Genomic DNA, 27,459 nt, shown 5'->3' with positions numbered 1-27,459 from the left:
TAGTATGTTGTCAAATCCAGCGTTTTCTCATTGAAATACGACAGTTTTGACACAGTATCATAGTATGTTGTCAAATCCAGCGTTTTCTCATTAAAATACGACAGTTTTGACACAGTATCATAGTTTTGAACCTATTGTGTCAAAACAAGCGTTTTCCAATTGAAACATGTCACTTTTCACACATTATCATTGTTTTGAGCTCATTGTGTCAAAACTGGCATTTTCTCATTGAAATACGACAGTTTTGACACAGTATCATAGTCTTGTGTCAAAACCAGCTTTTTTTAATTGAATTACGACAGTTTTGACACAGTATCATGGTTTTGAACCTATTTTGTCAAAAACAGAGTTTTTCCCATTGAAACATGTCAGTTTTAACACAGTATCATAGATTTGACCTCTTTGTGTCAAAACTGGCATTTTCTCATTGAAATACGACAGTTTTGACACAGTATCATAGTCTTGTGTCAAAACCAGCGTTTTCAAATTGAATTACGACAGTTTTGACACAGGATCATGGTTTTGAACCTATTGTGTCAAAACAAGCGTTTTCCCATTGAAACATGTCACTTTTCACGCAGTATCATAGGTTTGAGCTCATTGTGTCAAAACTGGCATTTTCTCATTGAAATACGACAGTTTTGACACAATATCATGGTTTTGAACCTATTGTGTCCAAAACAGCGTTTTCTCATTGAAATACGACAGTTTTGACACAGTATCATAGTCTTGTGTTCAAAACCAGCGTTTTCTCATTGAAATACGACAGTTTTGACACAGTATCATAGTATGTTGTCAAATCCAGCGTTTTCTCATTAAAATACGACAGTTTTGACACAGTATCATAGTTTTGAACCTATTGTGTCAAAACAAGCGTTTTCCCATTGAAACATGTCACTTTTCACACATTATCATTGTTTTGAGCTCATTGTGTCAAAACTGGCATTTTCTCATTGTAATACGACAGTTTTGACACAGTATCATAGTCTTGTGTCAAAACCAGCGTTTTCTAATTGAATTACGACAGTTTTGACACAGGATCATGGTTTTGAACCTATTGTGTAAAAAACAGCGTTTTCTCATTGATATACGACATTTTTGACAAAGTATCATAGGTTTGAGCTCATTTTGTCAAAACTGGCATTTTCTCATTGTAATACGACAGTTTTGACACAGTATCATAGTTTTGAACCTTTTGTGTCAAAACCAGCGTTTTCTCATTGAAATACGACAGTTTTGACACAGTATCATGATTTTGAACCTATTTTGTCAAAAACAGAGTTTTTCCCATTGAAACATGTCAGTTTTAACACAGTATCATAGATTTGACCTCTTTGTGTCAAAACTGGCATTTTCTCATTGAAATACGACAGTTTTGACACAGTATCATAGTCTTGTGTCAAAACCAGCGTTTTCTCATTGAAATACCACAGTTTTGACACAGTATCATAGTATGTTGTCAAATCCAGCGTTTTCTCATTGAAATACGACAGTTTTGACACAGTATCATAGTTTTGAACCTATTGTGTCAAAACAAGCGTTTTCCCATTGAAACATGTCACTTTTCACACATTATCATTGTTTTGAGCTCATTGTGTCAAAACCAGCGTTTTCTCATTGAAATACGACAGTTTTGACACAGTATCATGATTTTGAACCTATTTTGTCAAAAACAGAGTTTTTCCCATTGAAACATGTCAGTTTTAACACAGTATCATAGATTTGACCTCTTTGTGTCAAAACTGGCATTTTCTCATTGAAATACGACAGTTTTGACACAGTATCATAGTCTTGTGTCAAAACCAGCGTTTTCTCATTGAAATACCACAGTTTTGACACAGTATCATAGTATGTTGTCAAATCCAGCGTTTTCTCATTGAAATACGACAGTTTTGACACAGTATCATAGTTTTGAACCTATTGTGTCAAAACAAGCGTTTTCCCATTGAAACATGTCACTTTTCACACATTATCATTGTTTTGAGCTCATTGTGTCAAAACTGGCGTTTTCTCATTGAAATACGACAGTTTTGAGACAGTATCATAGTCTTGTGTCAAAACCAGCGTTTTCTCATTAAAATAAGACAGTTTTGACACAGTATCATGGTTTTGAACCTATTGTGTAAAAAACAGCGTTTTCTCATTGATATACGACATTTTTGACAAAGTATCATAGGTTTGAGCTCATTTTGTCAAAACTGGCGTTTTCTCATTGAAATACGACAGTTTTGACACAGTATCATAGTTTTGAACCTTTTGTGTCAAAATCAGCGTTTTCTCATTGAAATACGACAGTTTTGACACAATATCATGGTTTTGAACCTTTTGTGTCAAAACCAGCGTTTTCTCATTGAAATACGACAGTTTTGACACAGTAGCATAGTCTTGTGTCAAAACCAGCGTTTTCTCATTGAAATACGACAGTTTTGACACAGTATCATAGTTTTGAACTTATTGTGTCAAAACAAGCGTTTTCCCATTGAAACATGTCACTTTTCACACATTATCATTGTTTTGAGCTCATTGTGTTAAAACTGGCGTTTTCTCATTGAAATTCGACAGTTTTAGACAGTATCATAGTCTTGTGTCAAAACCAGCATTTTCTCATTGAAATACGACAGTTTTGACACAGTATCATGGTTTTGAACCTATTGTGTCCAAAACAGCGTTTTCTCATTGAAATACGACAGTTTTGACACAGTATCATAGTCTTGTGTCAAAACCAGCGTTTTCTCATTGAAATACGACAGTTTTGACACAGTATCATAGTATGTTGTCAAATCCAGCGTTTTCTCATTGAAATACGACAGTTTTGACACAGTATCATAGTTTTGAACCTATTGTGTCAAAACAAGCGTTTTCCCATTGAAACATGTCACTTTTCACACATTATCATTGTTTTGAGCTCATTGTGTCAAAACCAGTGTTTTCTCATTGAAATACGACAGTTTTGACACAGTATCATGGTTTTGAACCTATTTTGTCAAAAACAGAGTTTTTCCCATTGAAACATGTCAGTTTTAACAAGGTATCATAGATTTGACCTCTTTGTGTCAAAACTGGCATTTTCTCATTGAAATACGACAGTTTTGACACAGTATCATAGTCTTGTGTCAAAACCAGCGTTTTCTAATTGAATTACGACAGTTTTGACACAGGATCATGGTTTTGAACCTATTGTGTCAAAACAAGCGTTTTCCCATTGAAACATGTCACTTTTCACGCAGTATCATAGGTTTGAGCTCATTGTGTCAAAACTGGCATTTTCTCATTGAAATACGACAGTTTTGACACAGTATCATAGTTTTGAACCTATTGTGTCAAAACAAGCGTTTTCCCATTGAAACATGTCACTTTTAACACATTATCATTGTTTTGAGCTCATTGTGTCAAAACCAGTGTTTTCTCATTGAAATACGACAGTTTTGACACAGTATCATGGTTTTGAACCTATTTTGTCAAAAACAGAGTTTTTCCCATTGAAACATGTCAGTTTTAACACAGTATCATAGATTTGACCTCTTTGTGTCAAAACTGGCATTTTCTCATTGAAATACGACAGTTTTGACACAGTATCATAGTCTTGTGTCAAAACCAGCGTTTTCTAATTGAATTACGACAGTTTTGACACAGGATCATGGTTTTGAACCTATTGTGTCAAAACAAGCGTTTTCCCATTGAAACATGTCACTTTTCACGCAGTATCATAGGTTTGAGCTCATTGTGTCAAAACTGGCATTTTCTCATTGAAATACGACAATTTTGACACAGTATCATAGTTTTGAACCTTTTGTGTCAAAACCAGCGTTTTCTCATTGAAATACGACAGTTTTGACACAATATCATGGTTTTGAACCATTTGTGTCAAAACCAGCGTTTTCTCATTGAAATACGACAGTTTTGACACAATATCATGGTTTTGAACCATTTGTGTCAAAACCAGCGTTTTCTCATTGAAATACGACAGTTTTGACACAGTATCATAGTCTTGTGTCAAAACCAGCGTTTTCTCATTGAAATACGACAGTTTTGACACAGTGTCATAGTATGTTGTCAAATCCAGCGTTTTGTCATTGAAATACGACAGTTTTGACACAGTATCATAGTTTTGAACCTATTGTGTCAAAACAAGCGTTTTCCCATTGAAACATGTCACTTTTCACACATTATCATTGTTTTGAGCTCATTGTGTCAAAACTGGCGTTTTCTCATTGAAATACGACAGTTTTGAGACAGTATCATAGTCTTGTGTCAAAACCAGCGTTTTCTCATTAAAATAAGACAGTTTTGACACAGTATCATGGTTTTGAACCTATTGTGTAAAAAACAGCGTTTTCTCATTGATATACGACATTTTTGACAAAGTATCATAGGTTTGAGCTCATTTTGTCAAAACTGGCGTTTTCTCATTGAAATACGACAGTTTTGACACAGTATCATAGTTTTGAACCTTTTGTGTCAAAACCAGCGTTTTCTCATTGAAATACGACAGTTTTGACACAATATCATGGTTTTGAACCTTTTGTGTCAAAACCAGCGTTTTCTCATTGAAATACGACAGTTTTGACACAATAGCATAGTCTTGTGTCAAAACCAGCGTTTTCTCATTGAAATACGACAGTTTTGACACAGTATCATAGTTTTGAACCTATTGTGTCAAAACAAGCGTTTTCCCATTGAAACATGTCACTTTTCACACATTATCATTGTTTTGAGCTCATTGTGTTAAAACTGGCGTTTTCTCATTGAAATTCGACAGTTTTAGACAGTATCATAGTCTTGTGTCAAAACCAGCGTTTTCTCATTGAAATACGACAGTTTTGACACAGTATCATGGTTTTGAACCTATTGTGTCCAAAACAGCGTTTTCTCATTGAAATACGACAGTTTTGACACAGTATCATAGTCTTGTGTCAAAACCAGCGTTTTCTCATTGAAATACGACAGTTTTGACACAGTATCATAGTATGTTGTCAAATCCAGCGTTTTCTCATTGAAATACGACAGTTTTGACACAGTATCATGGTTTTGAACCTATTTTGTCAAAAACAGAGTTTTTCCCATTGAAACATGTCAGTTTTAACACAGTATCATAGATTTGACCTCTTTGTGTCAAAACTGGCATTTTCTCATTGAAATACGACAGTTTTGACACAGTATCATAGTCTTGTGTCAAAACCAGCGTTTTCTAATTGAATTACGACAGTTTTGACACAGGATCATGGTTTTGAACCTATTGTGTCAAAACAAGCGTTTTCCCATTGAAACATGTCACTTTTCACGCAGTATCATAGGTTTGAGCTCATTGTGTCAAAACTGGCATTTTCTCATTGAAATACGACAATTTTGACACAGTATCATAGTTTTGAACCTTTTGTGTCAAAACCAGCGTTTTCTCATTGAAATACGACAGTTTTGACACAATATCATGGTTTTGAACCATTTGTGTCAAAACCAGCGTTTTCTCATTGAAATACGACAGTTTTGACACAGTATCATAGTCTTGTGTCAAAACCAGCGTTTTCTCATTGAAATACGACAGTTTTGACACAGTATCATAGTATGTTGTCAAATCCAGCGTTTTCTCATTGAAATACGACAGTTTTGACACAGTATCATAGTTTTGAACCTATTGTGTCAAAACAAGCGTTTTCCCATTGAAACATGTCACTTTTCACACATTATCATTGTTTTGAGCTCATTGTGTTAAAACTGGCGTTTTCTCATTGAAATTCGACAGTTTTAGACAGTATCATAATCTTGTGTCAAAACCAGCGTTTTCTCATTGAAATACGACAGTTTTGACACAGTATCATGGTTTTGAACCTATTGTGTCCAAAACAGCGTTTTCTCATTGAAATACGACAGTTTTGACACAGTATCATAGTCTTGTGTCAAAACCAGCGTTTTCTCATTGAAATACGACATTTTTGACAAAGTATCATAGTTTTGAAACTTTTGTGTAAAAACCAGCGTTTTCTCATTGAAATACGACAGTTTTGACACAGTATCATAGTATTTTGTCAAATCCAGCGTTTTCTCATTAAAATACGTCAGATTTGACACAGTATCATGGTTTTGAACCTATTGTGTCAAAAATAGCGTCTTCTCATTGATATACGAAATTTTTGACAAAGTATCATACTTTTGAACCTTTTCTGTCAAAACCAGCGTTTTCTCATTGAAATACGACAGTTTTGACACAGTATCATAGTATTTTGTCAAATCCAGCGTTTTCTCATTAAAATACGTCAGATTTGACACAGTATCATGGTTTTGAACCTATTGTGTCAAAAATAGCGTCTTCTCATTGATATACGACAGTTTTGACACAGTATCATAGTTTTGAACCTATTGTGTCAAAACAAGCGTTTTCCCATTGAAACATGTCACTTTTCACACATTATCATTGTTTTGAGCTCATTGTGTCAAAACTGGCGTTTTCTCATTGAAATACGACAGTTTTGAGACAGTATCATAGTCTTGTGTCAAAACCAGCGTTTTCTCATTAAAATAAGACAGTTTTGACACAGTATCATGGTTTTGAACCTATTGTGTAAAAAACAGAGTTTTTCCCATTGAAACATGTCAGTTTTAACACAGTATCATAGATTTGACCTCTTTGTGTCAAAACTGGCATTTTCTCATTGAAATACGACAGTTTTGACACAGTATCATAGTATGTTGTCAAATCCAGCGTTTTCTCATTAAAATACGACAGTTTTGACACAGTATCATAGTTTTGAACCTATTGTGTCAAAACAAGCGTTTTCCCATTGAAACATGTCACTTTTCACACATTATCATTGTTTTGAGCTCATTGTGTCAAAACTGGCATTTTCTCATTGAAATACGACAGTTTTGACACAGTATCATAGTCTTGTGTCAAAACCAGCGTTTTCTAATTGAATTACGACAGTTTTGACACAGGATCATGGTTTTGAACCTATTGTGTCAAAACAAGCGTTTTACCATTGAAACATGTCACTTTTCACGCAGTATCATAGGTTTGAGCTCATTGTGTCAAAACTGGCATTTTCTCATTGAAATACGACAGTTTTGACACAGTATCATGGTTTTGAACGTATTGTGTCAAAAACAGCGTTTTCTCATTGAAATACGACAGTTTTGACACAGTATCATAGTCTTCTGTCAAAACCAGCGTTTTCTCATTGAAATACGTCAGTTTTAACACAGTATCATAGGTTTGAGTTCATTGTGTCAAAACTGGCATTTTCTCATTGAAATACGACAGTTTTGACACAGTATCATGGTTTTGAACCTATTGTGTCCAAAACAGCGTTTTCTCATTGAAATACGACAGTTTTGACACAGTATCATAGTCTTCTGTCAAAACCAGCGTTTTCTCATTGAAATACGACAGTTTTGACACAGTATCATAGTTTTTAACCTATTGTGTCAAAACAAGCGTTTTCCCATTGAAACATGTCACTTTTCACACATTATCATTGTTTTGAGCTCATTGTGTCAAAACTGGCGTTTTCTCATTGAAATACGACAGTTTTGAGACAGTATCATAGTCTTGTGTCAAAACCAGCGTTTTCTCATTGAAATACGTCAGATTTGACACATTATCATGGTTTTGAACCTATTGTGTCAAAAATAGCGTTTTCTCATTGAAATACGGCAGTTTTGACACAGTATCATAGTATTTTGTCAAATCCAGCGTTTTCTCATTAAAATACGTCAGATTTGACACAGTATCATGGTTTTGAACCTATTGTGTCAAAAATAGCGTTTTCTAATTGATATACGACATTTTTGATAAAGTATCATAGTTTTGAACCTTTTCTGTCAAAACCAGCGTTTTCTCATTGAAATACGACAGTTTTGACACAGTATCATAGTCTTCTGTCAAAACCAGCGTTTTCTCATTGAAATACGTCAGTTTTAACACAGTATCATAGGTTTGAGTTCATTGTGTCAAAACTGGCATTTTCTCATTGAAATACGACAGTTTTGACACAGTATCATGGTTTTGAACCTATTGTGTCCAAAACAGCGTTTTCTCATTGAAATACGACAGTTTTGACACAGTATCATAGTCTTCTGTCAAAACCAGCGTTTTCTCATTGAAATACGACAGTTTTGACACAGTATCATAGTTTTTAACCTATTGTGTCAAAACAAGCGTTTTCCCATTGAAACATGTCACTTTTCACACATTATCATTGTTTTGAGCTCATTGTGTCAAAACTGGCGTTTTCTCATTGAAATACGACAGTTTTGAGACAGTATCATAGTCTTGTGTCAAAACCAGCGTTTTCTCATTGAAATACGTCAGATTTGACACATTATCATGGTTTTGAACCTATTGTGTCAAAAATAGCGTTTTCTCATTGAAATACGGCAGTTTTGACACAGTATCATAGTATTTTGTCAAATCCAGCGTTTTCTCATTAAAATACGTCAGATTTGACACAGTATCATGGTTTTGAACCTATTGTGTCAAAAATAGCGTTTTCTAATTGATATACGACATTTTTGATAAAGTATCATAGTTTTGAACCTTTTCTGTCAAAACCAGCGTTTTCTCATTGAAATACGGCAGTTTTGACACAGTATCATAGTATTTTGTCAAATCCAGCGTTTTCTCATTAAAATACGTCAGATTTGACACAGTATCATGGTTTTGAACCTATTGTGTCAAAACCAGCATTGCCTCATTGAAATACGACAGTTTTGACACAGTATCATACTTTTGTGTCAAATCCAGCGTTTTCTCATTGAAATACGGCAGTTTTGACACAGTATCATAGTATTTTGTCAAATCCAGCGTTTTCTCATTAAAATACGTCAGATTTGACACAGTATCATGGTTTTGAACCTATTGTGTCAAAAATAGCGTCTTCTCATTGATATACGAAATTTTTGACAAAGTATCATACTTTTGAACCTTTTCTGTCAAAACCAGCGTTTTCTCATTGAAATACGACAGTTTTGACACAGTATCTTGGTTTTGTGTCAAAACCAGCGTTTTCTCAATGAAATACGACAGTTTTGACACAGTATCATAGTTTTGTGTGAAAACCAGCGTTTCGTCATTGAAATACGACCTTTTTGACACAGTATCATAGCTTTGAACCTATTGTGTCAAAAAAAGCGTTTTCCCATTGAAACTTGTCAGTTTTAACACAGTATCATAGCTTTTAACCTATTGTGTGAAAAATGGCGTTTTCTCATTGATATACGACATTTTTGATACAGTATCATAGTTTTGAACCTTTTCTGTCAAAACCCGCGTTTTCTCATTGAAATACGACAGATTTGACACAGTATCATGGTTTTGAACCTATTGTGTCAAAAATAGCGTTTTCTCATTGATATACGACATTTTTGACAAAGTATCATAGTTTTGAACCTTTTCTGTCAAAACCAGCGTTTTCTCATTGAAATACGACAGTTTTGACACAGTATCATAGTTTTGTGTGAAAACCAGCGTTTCGTCATTGAAATACGACCTTTTTGACACAGTATCATAGGTTTGAACCTATTGTGTGAAAAATAGCGTTTTCTCATTGATATACGACATTTTTGACAAAGTATCACAATTTTGAACCTTTTGTGTCAAAACCAGCGTTTTCCAATTGAAACATGTCAGTTTTAACACAGTATCATAGGTTTGAGCTCATTTTGTCAAAACCAGCATTGCCTTATTGAAATACGACCTTTTTGACACAGTATCATAGTATTTTGTCAAATCCAGCGTTTTCTCATTGAAATACGTCCGTTTTAACACAGTATCATAGGTTTGAGCTCATTGTGTCAAAACCAGCATTGCCTCATTGAAATACGACAGTTTTGACACAGTATCATAGTTTTGTGTCAAATCCAGCGTTTTCTCATTGAAATACGTCAGTTTTAACACAGTATCATAGGTTTGAGCTCATTGTGTCAAAACCAGCATTGCCTCATTGATATATAACATTTTTGACAAAGTATCATAGTTTTGAACCTTTTGTGTCAAAAGCGTCTTTTTATACATTTTTTTAGGACAGCAAACTTCAGCCTTCCCCCTTGATCGTCTTTGTATGGTGTTAATCCAATAACAACCCTTGACGTTTAATTCTTCCCTTTTATGGCAACATTAAGACATCTCTGACTCTTCCCCTCTTTCCGGCGTACGTGCCAAATGTGTTTTAGCACTAGCATTAATGCAATGGCTATGGCACAATCTTCTTTGATCTTTATCAATACACATCACCCATTCTCTGTGCTGCTCTCTGTATTACACAATACTTGAAATCCCCTCCTTTATTAACTGAGCACTTCTGCTTTTCTTTTGCGAGTGGTCATATGGAGGTTACATTTTACAGTTTCTAGTACATTTCTTATAAAATCATCTCTATCGTTGATTACATTAATTCATACATTATTTCAGTACTTTGTTTCTAAATCAACTTTTTGTTATAGCGGTTACAGGTTTGTGATTCGTTCTTCTACACAGTTATTTATCATGAGATCTTTATTACTTTGGCTTGCAATGCTTTCATGATTGACTTTCTCATATTTCTCTCTGTGTTACCTCAATTGTGAAGTGGACGGTTTATCTCTGTCCATACCAGGCATGTGCCCGGTATTCGTGTCGAGAGCGAGATCTCAACTTTCTCTTGACACCCCCTTCTTGAGGTCGAGGTCTCCATCTGTCCTGCGGCGGTGTCATCTGTATCATTCTCGTCGGGGACCTCCTCATTATAGGTGTTGGGGATCTTCTTATGATCGATGAGGGGAATCTTCTCCTTCTTTCTGGTGACGGGGATTTTCTTCTAATCAGTGTCGGGGACCAGCGCACCTCCCGTGTCGGGGATGGCAGTTCCTCGAGTAGATCATCCTCTCTTTCTACCGAAAGAATAAGCACGTCTTCTTCTGGCACCCTCTCCGATTCAGGGGGTGTTTCTCCTCCTGGTATCTCCTTGGGTCCTGGAGTTGGTTCACTGATCAGTTCCCATTGATCAAGAATTAGTGGTTCCTCTAGGTATGGTGTTCCCTCTGCAGCCGGGGTGGTGAATTCCTCGGCTCCGACGGCATCTTGGGTGTCCTCCATTGGTATTTCCTTGAGGCTGTTGTCTAAGTCCGTCTCGAGGGTCAGCAATGCCTCTGCGAGGCTGTTCTCTGGCTCCGACTCAGGTTTCAAAAGTCCTTCTTCTTTGCAATGATCCTCGATAGCTTTAAGGGTTGCTTGTACTTCTTCTTCTACCAACAAGGACATGGATGAACCTGAAGATTGCTCGTTCTCCCGACTCTCAGTCGGAGTGCCAGATGGCCATCCCACCTCAATTAGTCCTTCTCCTGTACCCTCGTAGTACCAGCCAACTCCTTCGGTTTGAGTTGCGACTTCTGTGGTAGAACTTGGCGTCTGGCCGCCGGAAAACGGCGCTCCTATTGCCACGAATCTACCATCGCTGAAGTGACTGGAAGAGGCATATTTACCATCTGGGAATACCCACATTTTCATGTAGGTGGGAAGGTAGGACCCGAACTTGGCCCATCGGATTCTTGGAAGTGAGGTGTTAGCGATGTCCAGACGATGGTTGCCGTACTTTCCACTCGGCAGACTTGATCTAGGGCTATCACTGGGATACAAAGGGAATCCTGTTGACATAGCACCCCTCGTGCCAGATGTACGGGAAAGGTTTTCTCATAACAGCTGTTGCACCACAATGCGAGACGCATATCCCAGAGATATTTGGTTTTCTCCAGGGATATCCCACAGTGGCAGCCGGCTTCTTCCTACAAGGTATAACACAGAGTTTTGATTAAACAATTAATATATTCAGCTTTTTACTAAGCGCAGCAAGCTTTGGTTGCAGACCCTTGGTTTACTGAGGGGTCTGGCGAGCGGCACGTCGCTCAGCCATTCTGCTCAGCCATGGTGACTTCAGGACTGGTGGTGGAGTTAGTCCTGGACTCTTTATGGCTGATTTTGGCGGAAAAAGGGCAGCATACGACATGAACCAGACGATTAGGACTATTACATCAAGTAATCCTAGCCAGATTAGGCAGGATAGTAGGCCCCAGCCGAGGCCCCATAGAATAACAGCGCTGAGTTTGACCAGCCAACGCCTTCTTCCTCTTATTTGCAAAGCCATCGTCATCATCACGAGGTGCAGTACCAGGAGTGTGGCAATCAGGGCTTCGTAGACTATAGTCACCATTCTTACGTGATTGAAGAAAATGGTGATTGTGTCGAAGATTAGCAAAAACACTACCAACACTCATTTGCACATCCCTTCGCGGTCACTGTTGATTGTGCAACGGCCCATAATGTAGACCAGGAACATTGAAGCCCCCCAATCCTGTACACCGTAGGCGGCCCATTGGATGATCAGCTTGGTGCATCCTTGCAGGAAGGTTAGGATCTTCAGTGGTTGCTCTCTGGACCAGGTCCCGGTGCAGCAGTAGAGGATCCATATTATTAGTATAAGTGCGTATTCAAGCATACTCACTCCGTGGGTTAGGGCTGGGATCATGGCAGTCGTGCTATTTGTGGTGTTATTCATCTCCTTGGTTCAGTATGTTTTGGTTTATAAGTCGTTCAGGTGCTGCTTCTAGTTCAGTCAAGACCAGGAACAAGAATGACCGTAGCTCCTTGCGGTCCGGTTCTTATATCCTTGAAGTCTCCTCCCTCTTCCGGAGGAGGAGCTTCTCTTCTTCCCCTTTTGCTGGTTTCCGATTGGTCAAGGAGCCAAGGGCGGCCCTGACTCCTCCCTTTACCAACACGTAGCCAGCCACCGCCGCCAAGGCGAGTCCTGTCAGCATCAGTATGTATGGCCAAAGTTTGTAGAGAAACGCCGCTACCCAGCTTCCTATTACGGAGACTCCTTCTCCCAGGACTTCCACTACTCCCTCGATGGTAGTCAATGCTGCTTCTTCTAGTGTAGCGACTGCTGTCTCGTACCAGGTGCAATTATGCTTATGTCTCCCTTGTCCACAGGTGACCCAGTGTTCGTCTGGGGTTTGGCAGGTTCCGTTGTTGTAGATTCTGTTCGGCCCCATCCACTGATATCCTACATACTCCTTGCCTTCACACAGGCTCTTCCTGAACGCGTGACCTTCGGCTATGTACATAATGGGGTTAGCTACATAGGGTATAATCCTTCCATTAACGTCTTTTCTGGTTGCCATGCCATGGCCCAAAATGGCTTTGGCACATCCCACCCGGGGGGGAAATGCTCGTAGCCAGACGTTCTTCATCTTTTTCCATATTACTGTCTGAGAATAGGTTTCGTACTCATTCCCATAGTATTCCTCACATCGACCTTTCCAGATGTCGATTTTACCACAATTCTCCCGGGCAAGAGAGATGGTGCAGGTGGTGTTAGTTTCATCACACATCATTTTCCATGGTCTTGGGCTCATGTACGGTTCTGGTTGGTACCATGTACTCGCCCAGATCTCTCGTTCTTTGGAGTATACGGTTGCCAGATATTGGTATTTCACCCAGTAGTTGCTGGACTGACTTAAGCACGGCACTACCCAGTTTTGTACCTCCTGAGCTTGTAAACCCCACCAAGTGGCTCTCTCATATCGTCGCTTCTTGGCAAATCCCATAGTCACTGCCAGGTTGCTGTGTCTCTCCCATCCCTGGAGTATCGCTTTCACTGTCTGTGCATCGTTGAGTCTTTTGCAGTCGTATTTCATGGTTCCCCATGCTAGGCTAGTTTGCCAAACCGGACAACGGGGTGTCACTCCGTCATTGACCCAATTGGTGTCGTTCAAGTCAGTAAAGATTGCCTGGGCTACACATTTATCAATTTTGTCAAAGTCTCCAGGTGGTGCAACCATCAATTCTTCAGGTTTTGGCAGCTTTTGGACATACATGTCGTTGACGTGGGGTCCTTTGAGGCCTTGTCCTGTTCTTGCATACCCAGTTGAAAAAGCTCCTATGAAATGCTTCAGGGGGGGTAGCCAGATCCAGGGGAGGGTGTCATTTAGCCATGCTTCATGTATTGCTAATCGGCCTCCTCCCATTGTTCCCTTTTGAATGTTGAATCTTGGTTGGCCCACCCTGGCAAGGACAAGATAGTTCTGCGTTCTACACTGTTGCTGGACGTTCCAAAAACAGGGACGTAGATGTTTTAATTTCTGATGCACACAGCGACTAGCGGCTGCTCTGTTGCGAATGATCCGAGAGTCGTTTTGGGGTATATATGCCGGCTCCTCCAGTTGCAGAGTGAACCCAGGGGTCGGTGTCAGTGCTAGGGCCGCTGTACCTGGTGCCGGCGTTGTTCCTGGCGTTGAGGTTGGCCCGTAGCTCTGGTTGCCCCTTTCCCCTGGGGTCTGAGTTACTCTGGTATGCGAGGTTGTGGTAGACTTGCTGGTTGTTCCCCGACTTGTCTTTCCAATTTTGCTCCTTGGGTTTTTTACTGCTCCGCATGAGAGATCGTAGTATCCCCAAAATTCCCATCTTGGAAACAGGGCTCGGCAGGAGTCGTTGTGTGGTGGTGCCTCGTACACTATCTCCTTAACCCAGTATCCTTCTCCTCTTCTTCCCGGCAACGGTTTGCACCCCCAGGTACAATACCATCCTGGGTCATTATCGTCGGGATCCACCCAGTTGCATTTCTCCGACTTCTGTTCTCTTTCTATCAGAAGTTGGGTTTTTACTATAATGCCACTCGTATTATCAACTTGTAAGTCCTCAACGACCCAGGCGGTACCGTTGAGGCTTGCTTCATTCATCTGTTCATGCCATTCTTGCGTAGCATTTAACTTCGTTTTCCATCCCGTCCGATTCTGACCTCGCACTTGGTTCCAGTGATCAGTCTGATTGGTGAGGGTCTGGTTATCATTCCATGCTATAATTATTATGCGGGGTTCTGTGACCCAACATGTCTGTACAAAATTCTTGGTGTTGCGGTGTTGAACCTTTACGTGAGTTAGGGCCCAGGGCTCTGCTCCGTAGTGGTACAGTATAGTCAGGGCTACTCCTAGTCCGACTACTACCGCTAATACTTTCAGGGTAATCCAAAAACAAGAAATCCATTTTCCTTTCCTTGGTCGTTTCCGTGTGGGCAGCAGCTGCTTTTCGTCTCCTTCTATGGGTCCTTCTTCATCAGAGTTGTTGCTTGAATCTAAGTCGGACTGGGTCCAGATGTCTTCTCCCGGGATTCGAGTGAGTCGTATCGGACGGTCCATCCTTTTTCAATGGTGTAGGTCCAAATTCGTTTCGGGGCTGTTCTTCTTTTCTTTGGTGGGTTTGTTGTTGATTTTATATAGGTGTACACTGGGGGAGGACCTCTCCTCTTCCCTTCTCTGTTCACTGTGATCTTTCCCTTGAAGAGTTCTTGGCCTTATGGCCTTATCTAGAGGTCCCTCCAGATTGGGCAAAAGGCTCTGACAGCTTGCCTCATACTTCCGCCCGGCGAAATGCATCTGTGCTATGTTCTCATACAACTTCCCTTATCCTCCCAGCCACATAGCTGTGTGGGACACCAGAAAATCCCTGTCAAAGCCCCCCCCCCCCTTAGGGTCACCATTCTAGGGTCCCCCACAGGCGGAAGGTCTCTCCAGTGTGGTTCTTCTGGGAGAGTTGTTTCAAACCAGATCGGTAGGTGTTGGTTCTCGAGCACGCTCCGGAATGCCCCTAGGTATCCGGCTCTGAGTTTGCCCTTTTCGTAGTCGGTTGTAGTGCCACTCATTAGTCGACTGTTGGTCCAGATCACAAACGGTCCCAGACTTATTTCATAAAACATTTTTAGCACAGGATCCAGGTAGTGGGGTCCCCATCTTAGTTTCACATTGTATCCTCTAATTTTTCCATGAACTACATTGAAGATCCATGGGAAGCAGGTTGGAATGATGAACATTGGTGTGTTTATATATTCCATTTCTTTGGTTTCGGGGTTTAGTCGATACATAAGTTCCCATCCTGATTTTATTCTGGAACTTAGCAACATGCTTCCGGGTATGGAGAGATCTTTATCCCTCACATATTCCAGGTTGGTACAAAAGTAATTCACCGATCTCCAGGCGGTGTATGACAGGGCGTCATAGTCCTCCTCTGGTTTGGTTAGATCAATGTCCACCGCATGCTTTTCTTGGTACCAATTTCGTACCCTTAAAATGGGGGCTCCTGATTTCATCATTGTATTCCATGTAAATGCATCAATCCTCTGTGGTCCATAACATCTCTTTTTCGGCATTCTCGATCGGCAGCTGCTTCTTTTTATTTACCCTTTTTACTTCTTTTTCTTGGACTCCCCTTTCTTGTTGCTCCACCTTTTAGGCAACAAGCAATTCATCCAAGGTCGCTTCCCTACTGCTCGAGGGGGTTCTTCTGGCAAAGGCCCCGGAACGGAGCGGTGGATACAGTGGAGGGGCTGTGGGGGTACCTGGAGCAAACAACGCTCTTGGTGGTATGGGTGGTCTTTTATCCTCCGCTTCTGCTGTCGCAGACATCATCACCACGTTCCCGGTTTCCCATCCCGGTGCAGCGTTTCGTCATTGAAATACGACCTTTTTGACACAGTATCATAGCTTTGAACCTATTGTGTCAAAAACAGCGTTTTCCCATTGAAACTTGTTAGTTTTAACATAGTATCATAGCTTTGAACCTATTGTGTGAAAAATAGCAATTTCTCATTGAAATACGTCAGATTTGACAAAGTATCATAGTTTTGAACCTTTTCTGTCAAAACCAGCGTTTTCTCATTGGAATACGAAAGTTTTGACACAGTATCATAGTTTTGTGTCAATACCAGTGTTTTCTCAATGAAATACGACAGTTTTGACACAGTATCATAGTTTTGTGTCAATAACAGTGTTTTCTCATTGAAATACGAGCTTTTTGACACAGTATCAAAGCTTTGAATCTATTGTGTCAAAAACAGCGTTTTCCCATTGAAACTTGTCAGTTTTAACACAGTATCATAGCCTTGAACCTATTGTGTGAAAAATAGCGATTTCTCATTGAAATACGTCAGATTTGACACAGTATCATGGTTTTGAACCTATTGTGTCAAAAATAGCGTTTTCTCATTGATATACGACATTTTTGACAAAGTATCATAGTTTTGAACCTTTTCTGTCAAAACCAGCGTTTTCTCATTGAAATACGAACGTTTTGACACAGTATCATGGTTTTGTACCTATCCTCCGCTTCTGCTGTCGCAGACATCATCACCACGTTCCCGGTTTCCCATCCCGGTGCAGCGTTTCGTCATTGAAATACGACCTTTTTGACACAGTATCATAGCTTTGAACCTATTGTGTCAAAAACAGCGTTTTCCCATTGAAACTTGTTAGTTTTAACATAGTATCATAGCTTTGAACCTATTGTGTGAAAAATAGCAATTTCTCATTGAAATACGTCAGATTTGACACAGTATCATAGTTTTGAACCTTTTCTGTCAAAACCAGCGTTTTCTCATTGGAATACGAAAGTTTTGACACAGTATCATAGTTTTGTGTCAATACCAGTGTTTTCTCATTGATATACGACATTTTTGACAAAGTATCATAGTTTTGAACCTTTTCTGTCAAAACCAGCGTTTTCTCATCGAAATACGACAGTTTTGACACAGTATCATGGTTTTGTGTCAAAACCATTGTTTTCTCAATGAAATACGACAGTTTTGACACAGTATCATAGTTTTGTGTCAATAACAGTGTTTTCTCATTGAAATACGAGCTTTTTGACACAGTATCAAAGCTTTGAATCTATTGTGTCAAAAACAGCGTTTTCCCATTGAAACTTGTCAGTTTTAACACAGTATCATAGCCTTGAACCTATTGTGTGAAAAATAGCGATTTCTCATTGAAATACGTCAGATTTGACACAGTATCATGGTTTTGAACCTATTGTGTCAAAAATAGCGTTTTCTCATTGATATACGACATTTTTGACAAAGTATCATAGTTTTGAACCTTTTCTGTCAAAACCAGCGTTTTCTCATTGAAATACGAACGTTTTGACACAGTATCATGGTTTTGTACCTATTGTGTCAAAACCAGCGTTTACTCAATGAAATACGACAGTTTTGACACAGTATCATAGTTTTGTGTCAATACCAGTGTTTTCTAATTGAAATACGACCTTTTTGACACAGTATCAAAGCTTTGAACCTATTGTGTCAAAAACAGCGTTTTCCCATTGAAACATGTCAGTTTTAAGACAGTATCATAGCTTTCAACCTATTGTGTGAAAAATGGCGTTTTCTCATTGAAATACGACCTTTTTGACACAGTATCATAGCTTTGAACCTATTGTGTCAAAAATAGCGTTTTCTCATTGATATACGACATTTTTGACAAAGTATCATAGTTTTGAACCTTTTCTGTCAAAACCAGCGTTTTCTCATTGGAATACGAAAGTTTTGACACAGTATCATAGTTTTGTGTCAATACCAGTGTTTTCTCATTGATATACGACATTTTTGACAAAGTATCATAGTTTTGAACCTTTTCTGTCAAAACCAGCGTTTTCTCATTGAAATACGACAGTTTTGACACAGTATCATGGTTTTGTGTCAAAACCATTGTTTTCTCAATGAAATACAACAGTTTTGACACAGTATCATAGTTTTGTGTCAATAACAGTGTTTTCTCATTGAAATACGAGCTTTTTGACACAGTATCAAAGCTTTGAATCTATTGTGTCAAAAACAGCGTTTTCCCATTGAAACTTGTCAGTTTTAACACAGTATCATAGCCTTGAACCTATTGTGTGAAAAATAGCGATTTCTCATTGAAATACGTCAGATTTGACACAGTATCATGGTTTTGAACCTATTGTGTCAAAAATAGCGTTTTCTCATTGATATACGACATTTTTGACAAAGTATCATAGTTTTGAACCTTTTCTGTCAAAACCAGCGTTTTCTCATTGGAATACGAAAGTTTTGACACAGTATCATAGTTTTGTGTCAATACCAGTGTTTTCTCATTGATATACGACATGTTTGACAAAGTATCATAGTTTTGAACCTTTTCTGTCAAAACCAGCGTTTTCTCATTGAAATACGACAGTTTTGACACAGTATCATGGTTTTGTGTCAAAACCATTGTTTTCTCAATGAAATACGACAGTTTTGACACAGTATCATAGTTTTGTGTCAATAACAGTGTTTTCTCATTGAAAAACGAGCTTTTTGACACAGTATCAAAGCTTTGAATCTATTGTGTCAAAAACAGCGTTTTCCCATTGAAACTTGTCAGTTTTAACACAGTATCATAGCCTTGAACCTATTGTGTGAAAAATAGCGATTTCTCATTGAAATACGTCAGATTTGACACAGTATCATGGTTTTGAACCTATTGTGTCAAAAATAGCGTTTTCTCATTGATATACGACATTTTTGACAAAGTATCATAGTTTTGAACCTTTTCTGTCAAAACCAGCGTTTTCTCATTGAAATACGAACGTTTTGACACAGTATCATGGTTTTGTACCTATTGTGTCAAAACCAGCGTTTACTCAATGAAATACGACAGTTTTGACACAGTATCATAGTTTTGTGTCAATACCAGTGTTTTCTAATTGAAATACGACCTTTTTGACACAGTATCAAAGCTTTGAACCTATTGTGTCAAAAACAGCGTTTTCCCATTGAAACATGTCAGTTTTAAGACAGTATCATAGCTTTCAACCTATTGTGTGAAAAATGGCGTTTTCTCATTGATATACGACATTTTTGATAAAGTATCATAGTTTTGAACCTTTTGTGTCAAAACCAGCATTGCCTCATTAAAATACGACCTTTTTGACACAGTATCATAGCTTTGAACCTATTGTGTCAAAAATAGCGTTTTCTCATTGATATACGACATTTTTGACAAAGTATCATAGTTTTGAATCTTTTCTGTCAAAACCAGCGTTTTCTCATTGAAATACGACAGATTTGACACAGTATCATACTTTTGTGTCAAATCCAGCGTTTTCTCATTGAAATACGACAGTTTTGACACAATATCATAGTATTTTGTCAAATCCAGCGTCTTCTCATTAAAATACGTCAGATTTGACACAGTATCATGGTTTTGAACCTATTGTGTCAAAAATAGCGTTTTCTCATTGATATATGACATTTTTGACAAAGTATCTTAGTTTGAACCTTTTCTGTCAAAACCAGCGTTTTCTCATTGAAATACGACAGTTTTGACACAGTATCTTGGTTTTGTGTCAAAACCAGCATTGCCTCATTGAAATACGACAGTTTTGACACAGTATCATAGTTTTGTGTCAAATCCAGCGTTTTCTCATTGAAATACGGCAGTTTTGATACAGTATCATAGTATTTTGTCAAATCCAGCGTTTTCTCATTAAAATACGTCAGATTTGACAAAGTATCATAGTTTTGAACCTTTTGTGTCAAAACCAGCGTTTTCTCATTGAAATACGACAGTTTTGACACAGTATCTTGGTTTTGTGTCAAAACCAGCGTTTTCTCAATGAAATACGACAGTTTTGACACAGTATCATAGTTTTGAACCTATTGTGTGAAAACCAGCGTTTCGTCATTGAAATACAACCTTTTTGACAAAGTATCATAGTTTTGAACCTATTGTGTCAAAACCAGCGTTTTCTCATTGAAATACGACAGTTTTGACACAGTATCTTAGTATTTTGTCAAATCCAGCGTTTTTTCATTGAAATACGTCAGATTTGACACAGTATCATGGTTTTGAACCTACTGTGTGAAAAATAGCGTTTTCTCATTGATATACGACATTTTTGACACAGTATCATAGTTTTGTGTCAAATCCAGCGTTTTCTCATTGAAATACGACAGTTTTGACACAGTATCATAGGTTTGAGCTCATTTTGTCAAAACCAGCATTGCCTCATTGAAATACGACCTTTTTGACACAGTATCATAGTATTTTGTCAAATCCAGCGTTTTCTCATTGAAATACGTCCGTTTTAACACAGTATCATAGGTTTGAGCTCATTGTGTCAAAACCAGCATTGCCTCATTGAAATACGACAGTTTTGACACAGTATCATAGTTTTGTGTCAAATCCAGCGTTTTCTCATTGAAATACGTCAGTTTTAACACAGTATCATAGGTTTGAGCTCATTGTGTCAAAACCAGCATTGCCTCATTGATATATAACATTTTTGACAAAGTATCATAGTTTTGAACCTTTTGTGTCAAAAGCGTCTTTTTATACACTTTCTTAGGACAGCAAACTTCAGCCTTCCCCCTTGATCGTCGTTGTTTGGTGTTAATCCAATAACAACCCTTGACGTTTAATTCTTCCCTTTTATGGCAACATTAAGACATCTCTGACTCTTCCCCTCTTTCCGGCGTACGTGCCAAATGTGTTTTAGCACTAGCATTAATGCAATGGCTATGGCACAATCTTCTTTGATCTTTATCAATACACATCACCCATTCTCTGTGCTGCTCTCTGTATTACACAATACTTGAAATCCCCTCCTTTATTAACTGAGCACTTCTGCTTTTCTCTTGCGAGTGGTCATATGGAGGTTACATTTTACAGTTTCTAGTACATTTCTTATAAAATCATCTCTATCGTTGATTACATTAATTCATACATTATTTCAGTACTTTGTTTCTAAATCAACTTTTTGTTATAGCGGTTACAGGTTTGTGATTCGTTCTTCTACACAGTTATTTATCATGAGATCTTTATTACTTTGGCTTGCAATGCTTTCATGATTGACTTTCTCATATTTCTCTCTGTGTTACCTCAATTGTGAAGTGGACGGTTTATCTCTGTCCATACCAGGCATGTGCCCGGTATTCGTGTCGAGAGCGAGATCTCAACTTTCTCTTGACACCCCCTTCTTGAGGTCGAGGTCTCCATCTGTCCTGCGGCGGTGTCATCTGTATCATTCTCGTCGGGGACCTCCTCATTATAGGTGTTGGGGATCTTCTTATGATCGATGAGGGGAATCTTCTCCTTCTTTCTGGTGACGGGGATTTTCTTCTAATCAGTGTCGGGGACCAGCGCACCTCCCGTGTCGGGGATGGCAGTTCCTCGAGTAGATCATCCTCTCTTTCTACCGAAAGAATAAGCACGTCTTCTTCTGGCACCCTCTCCGATTCAGGGGGTGTTTCTCCTCCTGGTATCTCCTTGGGTCCTGGAGTTGGTTCACTGATCAGTTCCCATTGATCAAGAATTAGTGGTTCCTCTAGGTATGGTGTTCCCTCTGCAGCCGGGGTGGTGAATTCCTCGGCTCCGACGGCATCTTGGGTGTCCTCCATTGGTATTTCCTTGAGGCTGTTGTCTAAGTCCGTCTCGAGGGTCAGCAATGCCTCTGCGAGGCTGTTCTCTGGCTCCGACTCAGGTTTCAAAAGTCCTTCTTCTTTGCAATGATCCTCGATAGCTTTAAGGGTTGCTTGTACTTCTTCTTCTACCAACAAGGACATGGATGAACCTGAAGATTGCTCGTTCTCCCGACTCTCAGTCGGAGTGCCAGATGGCCATCCCACCTCAATTAGTCCTTCTCCTGTACCCTCGTAGTACCAGCCAACTCCTTCGGTTTGAGTTGCGACTTCTGTGGTAGAACTTGGCGTCTGGCCGCCGGAAAACGGCGCTCCTATTGCCACGAATCTACCATCGCTGAAGTGACTGGAAGAGGCATATTTACCATCTGGGAATACCCACATTTTCATGTAGGTGGGAAGGTAGGACCCGAACTTGGCCCATCGGATTCTTGGAAGTGAGGTGTTAGCGATGTCCAGACGATGGTTGCCGTACTTTCCACTCGGCAGACTTGATCTAGGGCTATCACTGGGATACAAAGGGAATCCTGTTGACATAGCACCCCTCGTGCCAGATGTACGGGAAAGGTTTTCTCATAACAGCTGTTGCACCACAATGCGAGACGCATATCCCAGAGATATTTGGTTTTCTCCAGGGATATCCCACAGTGGCAGCCGGCTTCTTCCTACAAGGTATAACACAGAGTTTTGATTAAACAATTAATATATTCAGCTTTTTACTAAGCGCAGCAAGCTTTGGTTGCAGACCCTTGGTTTACTGAGGGGTCTGGCGAGCGGCACGTCGCTCAGCCATTCTGCTCAGCCATGGTGACTTCAGGACTGGTGGTGGAGTTAGTCCTGGACTCTTTATGGCTGATTTTGGCGGAAAAAGGGCAGCATACGACATGAACCAGACGATTAGGACTATTACATCAAGTAATCCTAGCCAGATTAGGCAGGATAGTAGGCCCCAGCCGAGGCCCCATAGAATAACAGCGCTGAGTTTGACCAGCCAACGCCTTCTTCCTCTTATTTGCAAAGCCATCGTCATCATCACGAGGTGCAGTACCAGGAGTGTGGCAATCAGGGCTTCGTAGACTATAGTCACCATTCTTACGTGATTGAAGAAAATGGTGATTGTGTCGAAGATTAGCCAAAACACTACCAACACTCATTTGCACATCCCTTCGCGGTCACTGTTGATTGTGCAACGGCCCATAATGTAGACCAGGAACATTGAAGCCCCCCAATCCTGTACACCGTAGGCGGCCCATTGGATGATCAGATTGGTGCATCCTTGCAGGAAGGTTAGGATCTTCAGTGGTTGCTCTCTGGACCAGGTCCCGGTGCAGCAGTAGAGGATCCATATTATTAGTATAAGTGCGTATTCAAGCATACTCACTCCGTGGGTTAGGGCTGGGATCATGGCAGTCGTGCTATTTGTGGTGTTATTCATCTCCTTGGTTCAGTATGTTTTGGTTTATAAGTCGTTCAGGTGCTGCTTCTAGTTCAGTCAAGACCAGGAACAAGAATGACCGTAGCTCCTTGCGGTCCGGTTCTTATATCCTTGAAGTCTCCTCCCTCTTCCGGAGGAGGAGCTTCTCTTCTTCCCCTTTTGCTGGTTTCCGATTGGTCAAGGAGCCAAGGGCGGCCCTGACTCCTCCCTTTACCAACACGTAGCCAGCCACCGCCGCCAAGGCGAGTCCTGTCAGCATCAGTATGTATGGCCAAAGTTTGTAGAGAAACGCCGCTACCCAGCTTCCTATTACGGAGACTCCTTCTCCCAGGACTTCCACTACTCCCTCGATGGTAGTCAATGCTGCTTCTTCTAGTGTAGCGACTGCTGTCTCGTACCAGGTGCAATTATGCTTATGTCTCCCTTGTCCACAGGTGACCCAGTGTTCGTCTGGGGTTTGGCAGGTTCCGTTGTTGTAGATTCTGTTCGGCCCCATCCACTGATATCCTACATACTCCTTGCCTTCACACAGGCTCTTCCTGAACGCGTGACCTTCGGCTATGTACATAATGGGGTTAGCTACATAGGGTATAATCCTTCCATTAACGTCTTTTCTGGTTGCCATGCCATGGCCCAAAATGGCTTTGGCACATCCCACCCGGGGGGGAAATGCTCGTAGCCAGACGTTCTTCATCTTTTTCCATATTACTGTCTGAGAATAGGTTTCGTACTCATTCCCATAGTATTCCTCACATCGACCTTTCCAGATGTCGATTTTACCACAATTCTCCCGGGCAAGAGAGATGGTGCAGGTGGTGTTAGTTTCATCACACATCATTTTCCATGGTCTTGGGCTCATGTACGGTTCTGGTTGGTACCATGTACTCGCCCAGATCTCTCGTTCTTTGGAGTATACGGTTGCCAGATATTGGTATTTCACCCAGTAGTTGCTGGACTGACTTAAGCACGGCACTACCCAGTTTTGTACCTCCTGAGCTTGTAAACCCCACCAAGTGGCTCTCTCATATCGTCGCTTCTTGGCAAATCCCATAGTCACTGCCAGGTTGCTGTGTCTCTCCCATCCCTGGAGTATCGCTTTCACTGTCTGTGCATCGTTGAGTCTTTTGCAGTCGTATTTCATGGTTCCCCATGCTAGGCTAGTTTGCCAAACCGGACAACGGGGTGTCACTCCGTCATTGACCCAATTGGTGTCGTTCAAGTCAGTAAAGATTGCCTGGGCTACACATTTATCAATTTTGTCAAAGTCTCCAGGTGGTGCAACCATCAATTCTTCAGGTTTTGGCAGCTTTTGGACATACATGTCGTTGACGTGGGGTCCTTTGAGGCCTTGTCCTGTTCTTGCATACCCAGTTGAAAAAGCTCCTATGAAATGCTTCAGGGGGGGTAGCCAGATCCAGGGGAGGGTGTCATTTAGCCATGCTTCATGTATTGCTAATCGGCCTCCTCCCATTGTTCCCTTTTGAATGTTGAATCTTGGTTGGCCCACCCTGGCAAGGACAAGATAGTTCTGCGTTCTACACTGTTGCTGGACGTTCCAAAAACAGGGACGTAGATGTTTTAATTTCTGATGCACACAGCGACTAGCGGCTGCTCTGTTGCGAATGATCCGAGAGTCGTTTTGGGGTATATATGCCGGCTCCTCCAGTTGCAGAGTGAACCCAGGGGTCGGTGTCAGTGCTAGGGCCGCTGTACCTGGTGCCGGCGTTGTTCCTGGCGTTGAGGTTGGCCCGTAGCTCTGGTTGCCCCTTTCCCCTGGGGTCTGAGTTACTCTGGTATGCGAGGTTGTGGTAGACTTGCTGGTTGTTCCCCGACTTGTCTTTCCAATTTTGCTCCTTGGGTTTTTTACTGCTCCGCATGAGAGATCGTAGTATCCCCAAAATTCCCATCTTGGAAACAGGGCTCGGCAGGAGTCGTTGTGTGGTGGTGCCTCGTACACTATCTCCTTAACCCAGTATCCTTCTCCTCTTCTTCCCGGCAACGGTTTGCACCCCCAGGTACAATACCATCCTGGGTCATTATCGTCGGGATCCACCCAGTTGCATTTCTCCGACTTCTGTTCTCTTTCTATCAGAAGTTGGGTTTTTACTATAATGCCACTCGTATTATCAACTTGTAAGTCCTCAACGACCCAGGCGGTACCGTTGAGGCTTGCTTCATTCATCTGTTCATGCCATTCTTGCGTAGCATTTAACTTCGTTTTCCATCCCGTCCGATTCTGACCTCGCACTTGGTTCCAGTGATCAGTCTGATTGGTGAGGGTCTGGTTATCATTCCATGCTATAATTATTATGCGGGGTTCTGTGACCCAACATGTCTGTACAAAATTCTTGGTGTTGCGGTGTTGAACCTTTACGTGAGTTAGGGCCCAGGGCTCTGCTCCGTAGTGGTACAGTATAGTCAGGGCTACTCCTAGTCCGACTACTACCGCTAATACTTTCAGGGTAATCCAAAAACAAGAAATCCATTTTCCTTTCCTTGGTCGTTTCCGTGTGGGCAGCAGCTGCTTTTCGTCTCCTTCTATGGGTCCTTCTTCATCAGAGTTGTTGCTTGAATCTAAGTCGGACTGGGTCCAGATGTCTTCTCCCGGGATTCGAGTGAGTCGTATCGGACGGTCCATCCTTTTTCAATGGTGTAGGTCCAAATTCGTTTCGGGGCTGTTCTTCTTTTCTTTGGTGGGTTTGTTGTTGATTTTATATAGGTGTACACTGGGGGAGGACCTCTCCTCTTCCCTTCTCTGTTCACTGTGATCTTTCCCTTGAAGAGTTCTTGGCCTTATGGCCTTATCTAGAGGTCCCTCCAGATTGGGCAAAAGGCTCTGACAGCTTGCCTCATACTTCCGCCCGGCGAAATGCATCTGTGCTATGTTCTCATACAACTTCCCTTATCCTCCCAGCCACATAGCTGTGTGGGACACCAGAAAATCCCTGTCAAAGCCCCCCCCCCCCTTAGGGTCACCATTCTAGGGTCCCCCACAGGCGGAAGGTCTCTCCAGTGTGGTTCTTCTGGGAGAGTTGTTTCAAACCAGATCGGTAGGTGTTGGTTCTCGAGCACGCTCCGGAATGCCCCTAGGTATCCGGCTCTGAGTTTGCCCTTTTCGTAGTCGGTTGTAGTGCCACTCATTAGTCGACTGTTGGTCCAGATCACAAACGGTCCCAGACTTATTTCATAAAACATTTTTAGCACAGGATCCAGGTAGTGGGGTCCCCATCTTAGTTTCACATTGTATCCTCTAATTTTTCCATGAACTACATTGAAGATCCATGGGAAGCAGGTTGGAATGATGAACATTGGTGTGTTTATATATTCCATTTCTTTGGTTTCGGGGTTTAGTCGATACATAAGTTCCCATCCTGATTTTATTCTGGAACTTAGCAACATGCTTCCGGGTATGGAGAGATCTTTATCCCTCACATATTCCAGGTTGGTACAAAAGTAATTCACCGATCTCCAGGCGGTGTATGACAGGGCGTCATAGTCCTCCTCTGGTTTGGTTAGATCAATGTCCACCGCATGCTTTTCTTGGTACCAATTTCGTACCCTTAAAATGGGGGCTCCTGATTTCATCATTGTATTCCATGTAAATGCATCAATCCTCTGTGGTCCATAACATCTCTTTTTCGGCATTCTCGATCGGCAGCTGCTTCTTTTTATTTACCCTTTTTACTTCTTTTTCTTGGACTCCCCTTTCTTGTTGCTCCACCTTTTAGGCAACAAGCAATTCATCCAAGGTCGCTTCCCTACTGCTCGAGGGGGTTCTTCTGGCAAAGGCCCCGGAACGGAGCGGTG

The 27,459-nt window shown here is 40.7% G+C and overlaps 1 protein-coding gene across 1 annotated transcript; it reads right to left on the bottom strand.

Annotated features, from left to right (window-relative positions):
* Window positions 1-10,468: 10,468 nt before the first annotated feature.
* Window positions 10,469-26,617, bottom strand: LOC118318160. The gene is made up of 2 exons (XM_047336987.1): window positions 21,678-26,617; window positions 10,469-11,751 (listed from the first exon to the last, which is right to left on the bottom strand). The coding sequence occupies exon 1, from the start codon at window positions 26,288-26,290 to the stop codon at window positions 23,756-23,758; it is 2,535 nt and encodes an 844-aa protein (XP_047192943.1). The 5' UTR covers window positions 26,291-26,617; the 3' UTR covers window positions 10,469-11,751; window positions 21,678-23,755.
* Window positions 26,618-27,459: the final 842 nt, after the last annotated feature.

The sequence above is a fragment of the Scophthalmus maximus genome, chromosome 13, assembly GCF_022379125.1.
Source record: "Scophthalmus maximus strain ysfricsl-2021 chromosome 13, ASM2237912v1, whole genome shotgun sequence".
NCBI lineage: Eukaryota > Metazoa > Chordata > Actinopteri > Pleuronectiformes > Scophthalmidae > Scophthalmus > Scophthalmus maximus.
The sequence above is the reverse complement of the archived record's forward strand: the minus strand, read 5'-3'. Positions and strand labels throughout refer to the sequence as shown.